General features: G+C 39.3%; 1 protein-coding gene across 4 annotated transcripts in view; it reads left to right on the top strand.

Moving 5' to 3' along the window:
* LOC120563773 (pleckstrin homology domain-containing family A member 7-like) overlaps nucleotides 1-13388 on the top strand; it is a 155569-nt gene that overhangs the window by 92401 nt on the left and 49780 nt on the right. For all 4 annotated transcript variants that reach the window (XM_039808177.1, XM_039808178.1, XM_039808179.1 and 1 more), the window contains one exon: nucleotides 10915-11032. In XM_039808177.1, the coding sequence (XP_039664111.1) occupies nucleotides 10915-11032 (118 nt within the window). The remainder of the gene's footprint in view (nucleotides 1-10914; nucleotides 11033-13388) is intronic.

Below are 13388 nucleotides of genomic sequence, written 5' to 3'. Positions count from 1 at the left end.
TTGGATTACTGCCCTGTTGAGGCCACATGCTGGCACACAAGTTGTGGAGTTCACTTGGGCTCGTACTCTGGTACATATCTGTCATCTCCAGGCTTCTATTTTCATTTGATGTCAACGTCAACTTCGATGGAGGCATCGGCTCGCAGGCCATCAAAGCCGAGTTGAAACTCCATCTGAGAGCGTTATTAGCAACAGGGTGTGGCGTGTATGGCGGCCAGCGTCAGCGGGCCTGCTCACCAGGGGTTATCACGGATTATAGTGGCTAAAGTGTCAGGACTTCACAGCTCCTAGGAGTACCTTATCAGCTCTTATTTTGGCAGCATGAGCGATGGAATGACTTCCTTGGCCGCCGATGTCTGGGTTTCAGTATGTGTCTGCATCTTAAGTCTCATCGCACCTCGCCTGTCTGTCGTTCTTCCTGTCATCAGCTCTAGGGTAATGGAAAACGCAACTAGTGGATTTTAATTGTTGTGTTTTTTTCTCCATTTCATTCCCATACTTGTTGTGTTATCACAGGCTTTATCAGTAATCCTAAAAAAAAGTACCCAGACTTTTTAATTAAATTTGTTACACAACATGATACAAATCTCTCATATCCTGATAGGCATGCACTAGTGTTGGTTTCAAGACTAATTTTAAAAGCAATATCCTATTTCTCTCATGAAGTATTATATTGTTTAATCTATCCATGGTCATTTTTGTATTTTAAACTCCCATTTTACTGGTTACACTTGCAACTACATTTCTTTGTCAACTTGTTAACTATACTTGTCATGCTCTGCAGGACAAATAAAAGCTTAAATTTGCTGAAACAGAGCACGCATTGGTGAAAGCTTCCCCTCTAAAAATGGAGGTAAACAGAATTCCTGGCTGTCACTTGGCATGCCTTTCCCTTTGTCACGTGTGTTTCTCCTAACTATTCTGCCATGGTGATCTTAATGTTCTGCAGATCTTTTTCCGTTCTCTCTCCTGTATTCCACATAGTTTTTTATTTTATTTTTGTCTCTGACCCTTCCCCTGCTCATTGATATGGGATCCGGTGATTTAAGAGAAGCTACACCAGCAATGTGATGAGTGAACACATGGTGCACCAGGGGGGCGGCATGGCAATGCTTTGGTTGACTGTTGTTGCCATAGCAGCAGTGTGGAATTGAAGGGGGGGTAGGTAGATAGTATGTGTGTTCTCATTCTCTCTAATTTTGAGTATCTAAAACATAGTTAATATTGATTGATTTAGCTTCTTGCTTTTCTATCTTACAGTGGTAACAACAGTTAATTAATAAACTGTAAAATAAAATAAAGATGAGGATATTAATATAAATCTCACAATTGCATGCATGAAGACTTGAAGCAGGGGGAAATTGGTCGCCATTTTCTCTTCAAAAATAAGTAAACACATAAATAAAACCCCTCCAAAACTTCTGAAGCTGGCTTGTTGCTTATTTAGGTAATTAGGTACACTTGTACAACTTGATGAAATCCAATACAACTGATGTGCCATGAGGTCTACTTTTATGATGCCTATAATGTTTTGGGTTTGTTTGTCATAGAGGTCAGCAATGTTGTACTGGTCTACATTATATTCAGAGGGGTTTCTATGTTGTGCCCTTTCATGTATGTTAATGGGAAGGCCAAAGAAATTTCCTCTAAACATGATGTGGTCCAATACAATGTTGGAATCTCGAAGATCTCCATTTATTTCTCTTTTGAGGCACCTATGGTGATAAGCGGTATTTGCAGGCGTGTTTTTGGATTTCACTTGGAAAAACAGTATGCCGCTCCACACATAAGCGAGTTAAAAAAGGCGCGTCTGTTGCATTAGCTCCGCCTACCCTCTCTGGCAGACCAACCACTGCTGGGTGATGGAAAACACGTTGTTAACTGTGTGCATCTTTTTGTGAGAATGTTGCCACGGACAGCTAGTTCTTAAATCTACGAGAATATTACTTTAACTATCTCAGTAATGAACTTATAATTTAAAAAACACATTTCCAGCAAAAAGTAAACATTATAAACTTCTTAAAGGTAGAATTTGTGGCAAAGCTGCTGCATTGAAATAAGTGCAAAATGTTGAACCTTTCCTTTAATACACAAAACTTTGACAACTGTGACACTCAAATCAACACGCAGCTAGTTTTAAAAATATAGAAAATCACAAAACAGTTGACAAGCAAAGAAGACAGACATCAATGAAAGGCGTTGCTGCCCGCATGCAGCGTAAGACACTTTAGGCCCATTAGAGTCATGGAGGAAGATCTCACTGACTGATTTGTTAAGGCCGAAGTGTCAGGGAAACAAAGTTTGAGGAGATGCAGTCGGTGGATTTATTTGGAGACCCGTAATTGCAAGCAGTATTCCTTTTGAAATGGGGACACTGGCTATCCTTACCGACATACAGTGTTTAAAAGAAGGTTTCAAGTTTTTGTCTTGACTTATAATTGGGTGTAAATTGGGTTCAACAATGTGTCAGTGCTTCAATAATGATCTCCACTCTGTTTGAGGGAAGAGTACCTGTGTTTTTCTCTTAGATATTTGATTGTACATTTCTGAGTATTTTTGGTCTGCAGAATCTAAGCTATACGGTGAGAGACTGGCTGTGTTTAAATGTCAGCTGTGCCTAAGTGGGCGGCCGTTGTGTTGATTTGTGACATATTGTGTTGCAGCTGTATGTATGTGGTTGTGGGAGTTTGTCAAAAGCTTTTAAGCGTCTTACGTGACTTTTTCCGGTTTTCTTGTGAGAGGTATCATTTTAAGGCAGGAAAATGTCAGAATCCTTACGACAATTACTTCCCCTCTGTGATTAAATCTCCTTCGTGGCCTCTTTGTTCTCAACATGGCTGCCTTTTACTCCCACAGACATATCAAGAGGAAGCGAAACGCTTTCCTGCTTATGATCAGCCGATGAATGCCCTCCAGCCCATTCTGTAGTTTCACTTTTGACTCATGGCCAATATTGCTGAGTGGGATTAATATGCAGTAGGCTACCCTTTACATCTGGGTTCCTGCCCTGTCATACTCTCACGGGGCTGCTAAGTGCCCGTCTTAAGTGTTGTTCCTTGGGTATTATTTGCGTCCTCTTTTCTTTTTTTTTCTTCTCCACACAATAATTTGTACACGTCAGAGATGGAGAACAAGAATTATATTTCAGGCAAGCTAGACAGAAAATGGCACGTTTGCATTCACTGAAAGATTTTTCACAGAAGCTGAACGTCGTTTGTTTTTGAGCCGTCATTCCTGATATTTGGTCCCATGTTTCCATGTATGTTTTTATACATATACATATATTTTTTTGATGAGCTGTGAGTGTGAGGCTTTCAGAGTTTATCTTTAAGCCTCTAGCTTTTGAAGTCACTTCAAAGGATTGACTGTGGGTTGGGGGTGAAACAACAGCCCAGTGCATTTTGGGTAGATGAGTTGATTCTTCTCATCAATTCATCACTCAGTGAAGTGTTATTTACTCCAGTGATCTAGTATTGTACTTATAATAAAGTTGGGGCACTTAACAAGAGACAAATAATTGTCAAAATTGAAGCGGCTAACTTTTATAGGCCAACCTTGAAATACCCACACCCTACACCTGGGGTTGGGGTGTGAAGGTGGTGTAATGAAATATGCTAATAATTTGTGTTATGGGAATGGTAGTAGGATCCAGTGTTTTTGAAGCTTAACCTAGACTGGAAGTCAGGATATCTCGACCTGTGCTACTTTGATTTTGGACAGTTTTTTTTTTTATGAATCTGCCTATTGTGAGTTCAGTACTAAATCACTAGAGTAGCCTTTTTTATGATACATTTTTTATTATTTTTATATTTTTAACATACAACATACAGAACAAATAAATGCATTCAAACAAGAACCAAAACCCTCTCCCACCCCTCACCATCTGCGGTCTCGAGGAAAACAAAACAAACCAATATACAAAAAACAGAAATCCCACCTTGCCTAGTCACTCCTCTACTTCTTGTGATGCTGAGGTCATTAGGACTGATACCTGTGCTGCTGTGTTTTTCCATAGGTCTATAGTCGATGATTTGGCTTTGTTATTCCTTGCTGTAGAGAGCTCGAGCATAACTATGTCCAGAAAATACGCCAACCACTGTTTTATACAAAGCGAGTGGGGGGGGGGCAGCGCTGAGTTATCATTTTCTTGGTAGATTTGTCATTAAGTAACAAAACAATCGGGTCAGTAGGAAGTCATCATCCTATCACATCAGATAATACTGATGTTGTTTTATTCCAGAACTCATGTACCTGTTCACACTCCCAGACCATGTGCATTAAGGTTCCAGTTTGTTCAGGTTGACAGAATAGTGTGCAATAGGGAGTAGGAATGGCTTTAGAGATGTATCTCTTCTGAGGAGTCCAATATGTCCTATGACATATGTTGAAGTGGATCTGGTGATTTGGGTTCTTGGAGCAATGGGAAATGTTGTCCCAAACTGTCTCCCAATTAATTACGTTCCCCTCAGGGCTCAGCTCTCGCTCCCATTTCTTTACTATTGGGAGTTCTCCTACGGACTAGAGTAGCCTTTTGATAACACTTCAGGATGAAAACTCATTTGTATCTTTCATTACTCTTCAAACCACAAAACTCCAGTTTGTAAAGCATTTGTAATTTTAAGTCTCAAGCCCAAGCTCAGATAAAACTGGTGAAATAATGAGTTCATATTAGAGATTAGAAAAGCTCCTCCACAGGCACAGAAGATATTATACAAAAGTTTTCCCCCGCTGGGTATTACAGTTCTCCTTGTGACGAGTAAACTGAAATCAGTGAAGTGCCCCTTTTTTAAATGTAAAAGGTGTAAGGTGCTGACGGTGGCTTTGAAGATGCAACAGGAATATACAGTAGCACTTTCTAAAGAAAGGAGTGGTGTCATTTGTCTGTTTGCCAATAACTCTCAGCTATGAGCAATGAAACCTGCTTCTCTGCTGCTTGCATTGTTGTGTGCAGCGGATGCAGCCAAGCTCAATGATCGGCATGTTTCATTTGTAATTAATTTGTGTATTACATGGCTTTGTTGACACCGTTAATTCTGATTGGCCAGTGGCTTCTGAGGATTGTGAGGTGTCTTATTCCGGAATAACAGATTGCTGTTGCATAAAGAAGAATAACCGGTGACGCCACATGCCAAAATATTGTTACTATGTGTGACACGTAGACAAAAAACAAACGCTGCAAATTAGTTTAAATTGGGATTAACTTGTGTGGTTGTGCTAATACTCTTAAGGTCAGAATTGTTGATGTAATGGAATGTTTTAAGTTTAAATAAAAAGACCAACTGGGAAAATCTTGGCCGGAAAATGAAGCGAATAAAGCTTTTGCCCCCTCAGCTACTACAGTCAGCGTGCCCTTGAGCAAAACACCTCAATAAAAGCTGCTCCATGTATGGTTTAAAACTTACTGTATGTATTATTGAGTGCTTTCATGCAGTGTTACAAGCTGGGGAATTATTGTTACTGGAATTTGGATATGTACAAAATATGTCGATGAACAGTAACTCCTTGTTGATTCCCCGTGTTGGAGCATTTGTTGTTACATGGACTTCAGTCAGCCCTAAAGCCCACTTCAGACCAAAGAATCGCGACGAGGCGAGTTGAAACTTGCAACTACTAGCAGCGCCCCGGTCTGCAGCGTTCTAAAACCGTCCAGTTCACGCCAATGTGATGTATGTTGCGGTGTATCATCCCCAATGGAACGACTCTTTGTACCTCTGTTCTAACTTCAGACTTCCACTTCCTTTTTGTGGCTTAATATATCATTTGTTGCATCTAAATATGAATGTGGATAACGTTAGTGATAGGGCAAGACTGGGTTGGCTAGTGAGCTGCTTGCTAAAGTTCCATTTCTAGTGATGACTCTGATTCACGGCTTTGTCCCAGGCGCTCCCTCTTTTCAGTCGTTCTCTAACTCGCTCGACCGTACGTGCTTTCGGGCGCACGTTAAGCCCATAGTTGAGCCATTTCGACCAGTTAACAGTTTGTAACATAGAAATAAAATGGATTATGGATATTTTATTTTCATTTTACATTCTAAAACCAGCCTCTATCCAGGCACCACTATCAGCTGGCTTGAGTCGAGGTGAGACGGGCCTGTTCAGACCGCTGCAACTTTTCTCTCCCTCCCTCCAGGAGTTTTGTTGCGTACAGATTAATTCACAGAAAAGAGAAGGGTATACCTGTCTCTAGCCCTCCTGAGTGAGTTTGGCCTTCACTAGAAGGCCAAATTGTACCCCTAAAGACTCAGGAGCTCCTCTCTGATCGGTTTCACTTGAGAGAAGTAAGTTGAACTCCTATAGAAAGTGAGGTAACAGACTCCCAGTATAATCTGTGTCCTTTATGGCCGATAGAAGACTTGAGCCTTGTGTGCTTCACTGCAGAGAAAGTGAATATTTCAGCGAAGAAATCAAAGGCTCAGTCTTTTACTTCATTTCCCCTTCCATTTCAGTCTCTATTACCTCTCTCTGCTGATTTCTTTCAACAAGAAGGTTACAACCACTCTTTCTGTCTCTTGCTCTTCAGTCACTTTTACCTTTCAACTGCTTCTTTGCAAAAGTTTGCATATCAAAAAGATTCCACACAATCCCCCAAATGTCACACACAAAAACAGATGCTTTTGTAAAGAATTTCCTATTGTACACTGAAGGCAAAGTGTTATTATTGGTCAGTTGAGTGCTTCAGTTTTGTTGCACAAAAAGCCAAGTGCCTGTCCATGCTTTTAAATGATAACATTAGCTCATAATCAGAAAATGACTTTCCCTGACACTAAGGATTTTTCAAAATCAGTTCTATTTAAAATTGTTCCGGTGAATGCATTATTTTGTCTTTTGAGTTTGATGAAAATGCATCTAATTTACATTTAATAGTTCCTGACCTTTCAAAAGTTTGCATGAAATTCTCTTGACAGCAAAAAGATAACAGAGCTAATGTCTCCCTCTGTCTCTCTCTCTCTCTCTCTCTCTCTCTCTCTCTCTCCCCCTCTCTCAACCCTCCCACATCACATCTGAGAGATTTACATTATGCATGTGTAGATAGAAGTTGGTAATGTACTGAGACTGGTGGCTGTGTTGGTGTGTTAGAGTGCAGCCTGCAACATGGAGGGCAGAGAAGAGAGTGCATTCAGTCGGCTGATTTGTATGAGAGAAAAAAAGAGAGAAATACAGGAGGATGGCTGCAACAGAAAAACAAAATCTTCACAAGATAAAAAGTGAGACAAAGATGAATTAAGAAAAAGTGAAAAAGTGATGGATTGTAGAAATATGTGTTAATCAAACAAACTAGAGCATCATTTGTTCCCTAAAACAGCAGTTTGTGTTCACGTCTGTGGATTTATTTGAAAAGCTAGAGGGTTGTGTGTCAGAGAGGAATATAGTCCGAGGTAATTAGTTTGGATTTTCAGATGGAAGAATGCATTACAACAGCCAGTGTTTTCCCTTCTGAAACTAATCAGACAGATTTACACGCACACACACACTCCGCCTGGTGTCAACCCGTTGACAATAAAACATCCAGCGTGGAACATCTCATCTGTCGCACCACAATAAGACAGCAGCAATAACAGGGCTGTCATCATGCAAAGAGATACTCAGAGTGTAGCCAGCAAGCAGGCAGTCACGTTGTGTTGGGATTTGTGTGTATGTGTGTTGTGTGTGTGTGTGTGTGTGTGTGTATGTGTATACAAAAAAAATTAACCTTTAGATTTAATATTTAGATCTCATTCACAGTAAACGATATGGAGAAAATCAAATATCACGATATGTTTGACCAAATACCTCGATATCGATACCTCAACGATATTGTAGTGTTGACTATCGATGCTTTCACAAAATATTTACACAATGAGATGTTTGATAAATAATCATCAGTAATGTGGATATAATGACTAAGTGGGGAAAAGGCAAATAATAGAACAGCTTGAACAGTCTGGTAGGTTCAGAAAAATACATCACTTTACTGTAATGCAGCCTTTAAAACCAGGAAAAGACAACACTTGCCATATTACGATATTACGATATCCAAAATCTAAGACAATATCTAGTCTCATATCACGATATAGATATAATATAGATATATTGCCCAGCTCTAGTATCAGTGCAGCATATTCGTCATCATTCTTTAATCTTTATTAGGATCCTCCGTAGCTTCCACTAAGTTGTTGCTAGTCTTTTCAGGGTTACACATAAAAAATGAAAAATAAAACTGGGCCGCAATTTAAAATTCACATAAATTGGACAAGCAAAGGGCTAGTACGTATCAAGGGTAAACTAAATTGACTGATTTTGCAAATGAAAAGGACAAACAATAAGAGGAAGCTCTACTCAAAGCTCCATAGGTATTGGTAACTTATTGGTAAACCTGTAAAATACACAGTTTGTATTGATTAACAAACATAAGCAGCACTCCGTAGTTGTTAAAGCTGTGGAGCTGTGTTTGGTAATGAACTGGAAAAGCCTTGTGCTCTTCCTGTATCCTTGACAACTGATAAAACATAGCCATCCAAAACATGCCGCTTGTCTTAAAAATGGAGAAGAACATGACCTCCAGTGAATGCTGCTGGAAAAGACTGCAGACAAGAGGATGTGTTCATATTGTATTGTAGCAGGTTCACAAATGTGTTTAAGGTGAAGTGTGTTAGACATCGCCGTGAGCTGTGCAAGTCAATTAATGTATGAATTAGGGCTTGGCAATATTTCGATATTGATAGTATGAATGGAAAACACCTGTTGAGAAGCAATTTTAAGATCAAGCAAGCGGCTCAGACTAAAATAAGAACCCTGAACAGAAAGATTTAAAGCCTGAACTCAGACCCGTGTTTCCGTCTGGTTCTTTATGCTGGCACTATTATACAGTTTTCAGAAAAGTCTGGGTGTCAGTGTGGAAATCACTTTGTTGTTATTGAATAGTTTGTTTTGTGGAGTGACTCATTCATTCATTCACAGTCCTTTTATTATAGATGACGTAAGTCTATAGCGCTGATAGTTCAGCCCGGTCTGGACTCGTACTGTTTTATTGTTGTCATGTTCGGTATGGAATAGGTATCTCACTGACTGGGTTACTATCCACATAAATTACATGTCGCTGCTTTGGTCTTCAGTTGGTTGAAAAAGTTACGTGATCCTTTTTGCTTATAAAATCTTAACTGTTGGATAACCTTAAATTGCATGGAGGTCAGTCTGGAAAAAAAAGGTTGTTATGTACTGTACTAGATACAGAAACGTTAACATTCAGGAGTTGACAGGTTTTCCCACAGCAATGACAACATGAAGAACATCTCTGACCTGGATTTTTGGATTCACAGGAATCAAAAATCCAAATATACCAGCCACTGACATTGTTTCACCAGCCAATTTGAAATCTATGGATAAAATAGACATTAAAATGGGTGCTGCTGCCTGTCAATGAGGCCATTCAGGTGGATCAGCTTGTTTACTGCCATCATTTGAGGTTATGAGGTCAAATCTCTTCTAGAAATAAGGAATTCTGGGATGTCCTGTTGACCCAGCGTTCCCCTGTGATGTATCTGGTTTGAGCATGGACTCTTATCACATGTCAAACCTCCCTGTAAATGTCCATATTTTCGGACAAAACGAAATACAGATTACATCCAATACAAATAAGTAGAAAAACAAATCCTTTTTAAAGCATCGAACATAATTCCAAAAACTTTGTGACTGTATTATTTAGTTTATAGCGGGAATAAGAACTGGTACTAATTTATCTTCTTGAAGTAGACCGTTACATAACACAGTCTGCTGCTGTGTGCACTTTTTATTTTTCTGCTGTGAATCTGGTTGGTAAGTCTATTTATCAACTTCCTGTTGTGAAACGGTCATGTAAGGTAATAGGACTGCGCTAACCTGAGGGTACAAAAGGAAAATAGATCTCGTACACACACACACACACACACACACACACACACACACACACACACAAACAAATGAGGGACTTTATTCATTGCCCTCCAAGGCTTGTCAGGTGGAGAAAGTGCGAAAATTTAGGACATCCTGTCCTCACGTTATTCAGCAACCTCAGTGTCAGATGTTAGCTGTCAATGACACACACACACACACACACACACGCACACACACAGAATGTGGCATTCTCTATCCTGATATTTCCTCGTCACACTTCAGCACACCTCACCCATCCTTCCCACCACGATGTCTTATTTATTTTACATACTTTGTTACTTTACTTGAGTCTTTTACATACATAACAAACGATGATAATGAGATGTAGTTCACACATTGTACAGTAATAACAAAAATGACAAGAAACCATTTGTAAGGAGTCAGAAGGTCAGACTGAGATTTCACCAACAATAGAGAAGCAGATGAATAGCAGATGATTGTGAAACACAAATGGAAACGCATTTAGAGCCACACATACAGTAAATGAGCACAAGCGATCATTCTCTCTCTCTCTTTCTCTAATTTTCTAAATAATAGACTGTCAAATAAAGGGGAATTAAGGCAGAATCAGAGTCACCCTGCTGTAGTGCTTCGTTATAGACTAGGCACCCAGCCCTTACAGGAAAAAAGTGTGAGGCACTGACCAGTAAAATCTCTTCAAAAACACCCAGAGGAGTGTGGCCGGGTTGGCTCAGCTGGTAGAGCAGGTGCACATATACATAGTCTTCTTCATATGAATGTCTTCCTCCTCTCTCTCCCCTTTCTCACCTAGCTGTCATGTTCATTAAAGGCGGAAATGCCCAAAAAAATCATCTTTCAAACACCCAGAGGATGTACTGTATATAAACACCATGTCAGGTTATAAAAAAAGGTGTGTTTACCCTTTCTCTCTGTGTGTGTGTGTGTGTGTGTGTGTGTGTGTGTGTGTGTGTGTGTGTGTGTGTGTGTGTGTGTGTGTGTGTGTGTGTGTGTGTGTGTGTGTGTGTGTGTGTGTGTTCTTGTCCAGGCCGCAGGGTGCTTCCATGATGTCAAAACCCATGGGTGAGCAGCTCTCGAGCACCACCGTCAGCGAGGCCTCCACTGCCATCACCTCCTCCACTGTGGACACCACCTCTGCCTCCAAGGTCAGTCTGTGTGTGTGTGTGTTTGTATGTGTGTGTTTGTGTGTGTTTGTGCGTGTGAGTGCGTGTGTGTGTGTCTGAGTATCATTTTGCGGTGGTTGTATCTAAATTAATGTCATGTCCTGTGACACTGCATTAACATAGTATTATGTGCATATCTGTTTTTCTTAAACGTGCAATAACTGTTTTTTATATGCTGCCGTTCAATATGTGCAATATTAGATAGATAGATAGATAGATAGATAGATAGATAGATTTTTATTGATCCCAAAAAATGGGAAATAACGGTGTTGCAGCAGCAAAATATCAGACACACAGCACACATACAGAGTATACATTAAATAATAGGAAACAATATGCAAGAAATTATAATTGAATACTACACGAGCAATATTTAAAATATATACAATTTGGAAATAAAATGTACAACTGTTTAAATAGATATAGATAAACTTAATGTGCAAGTTGGGGAGAAAAATATTTATGCTGCTGTCAAACTCCTTTTTTTAGTGTCATCCTTTAATGTTAAAATAACACTCGGTAGCATTTGTATTAATTTATTTTTTAAATATTTGTTTTTAGTTAAAGCAGTATTTATGAGCCAGTGGAACAGAATTTCATTCACATGTGCACTCTGTATGTACAGTTGAATGACAATAAAAAGCTATCTATCTATCTATCTATCTATCGATCTATCTATCTATCTATCTATCTATCTATCTATCTATCTATCTATCTATCTATCTATCTAGTCATAGCATGTTGAGAACAACCATGTTTAAGTATGATTGACCCTGTTGGGAAAAGATGCATCTATCATTTTGATAATGTAATGTGAATTGTAGCACTGTGCTCGGTTTGCTTTCAAATCACTGTATCCATTATTTTATAAACCAGTATTTTTCTACCAAATCAACATTTAATTTAGTTTCAATTTGATTTGCCACCTCACATGAAACCGTATTGCTCACTACTTTCCCTTTGATACTTGCAGTTTATTCTGGTGTATTTTAATAAGTCTTAATTTGAATGAAATTAAATCTAAAGTATTCTTCTATTGGAAAACTCTCTGAAGCTGCATATGATCATATGACCATGGCTTTTCCCCAGCGATGAAAATGACAAAATGGACTCAGGTTTTAGATTCTTTAAAGGTAGAATGTGTTCCCCTCAAGTAGTAAATACAGAGTGAGTTTCAGTTTGTTTTGGAAGATTTTGGTCCACTACGAGTACTTCTCCATAATTCAGCCCTGTCACACAGACCACTGTCACGTAGTTGTTGCTGTATACCCAAGTAACCTAGAATGGTTACAAGAGCACACTTAAAACACTGTATCTGTGTCCAGAGAGTAATGTAAGCTAGGACGTCACAGCAGAAGCTGTTGAGCTGGATATAAAGATGTCAGTAATAGGGCAAACATTTAGCATCTTGGTTAAACCCAGGAAAAATGACTTTGACACTTAATCAGTTGTCAAACGTTGCATAAACCCTGGAGTTTTTCATTTATTCATCAGAGGTAATCTTTTTCACTTCTTGCCTTTTTTTTTGTCTAACCCTGGCCGTAATGAAAACCTCTAAAACCCTTCGCTCTGTCTTTGATAGATCAGCTTCCTCCTCCTGTTTTCTTCCATTAAGAAATAACTAGTTTGTAGGAGAAGAAATACACACAGTGCAGACGCCTGCACGAACTGACATTCTGCTCAGCAGAATGTTAACATTAATTGTTGTGATGGGTGAAGTCAAATGGACTAATGCAGTAACTGTTAAATGTTAAACAGAGTGTCTGTTTCTTATGAGCCAGAGGACAGCGAGAGATGTTTAGACTCCTTTGACAGTCTCTCTGTCCTAAGGCTGACAGGTGCGCTTTGGCCATCAGGCTCCCTAGACTGTGGGAAGTCATGCCTGAGGCATTTAGGCAAGCACACAATATCACCTTCACAGAAAAAAAGTGATTTGCACTGTGAAAGTCTAGTATTCCTTTTAACATTTATTTCTTGATTTTGCTCCTATTTAACCACAATATGCTGAAATGATCATGTCCAACTATCTTTTCCTACTCTCCTCTTTTAGATGAGATCTACAGTATATGTCTAAAATATTAGCAGTAATAGTAGTATTGGTAGTAGTAGTAGTAGTAGTAGTCGTCATAGTCGTATTAGCAGTACTAGAGAGCCATTTCTGGCCGTTTACGGACCTGGTTAGCAGCAGTTTCTCCATAATTCACAAGAGCACACTTAAAACACTTGCAAAGATTAGAGCTGTATCTGTGTCCAGAGAGTAATGTAAACTAGAACGTCACAGCAGAAGCTGTTGAGCTGGATATAAAGATGTCAGTAATAGGGCAAACATTTAGCATCT

Source organism: Perca fluviatilis, chromosome 8 (assembly GCF_010015445.1).
Source record: "Perca fluviatilis chromosome 8, GENO_Pfluv_1.0, whole genome shotgun sequence".
Taxonomy (NCBI): Eukaryota; Metazoa; Chordata; class Actinopteri; order Perciformes; family Percidae; genus Perca; species Perca fluviatilis.
Note: the sequence above shows the minus strand (reverse complement) of the source record. Positions and strands in the feature narration are given on the sequence as shown.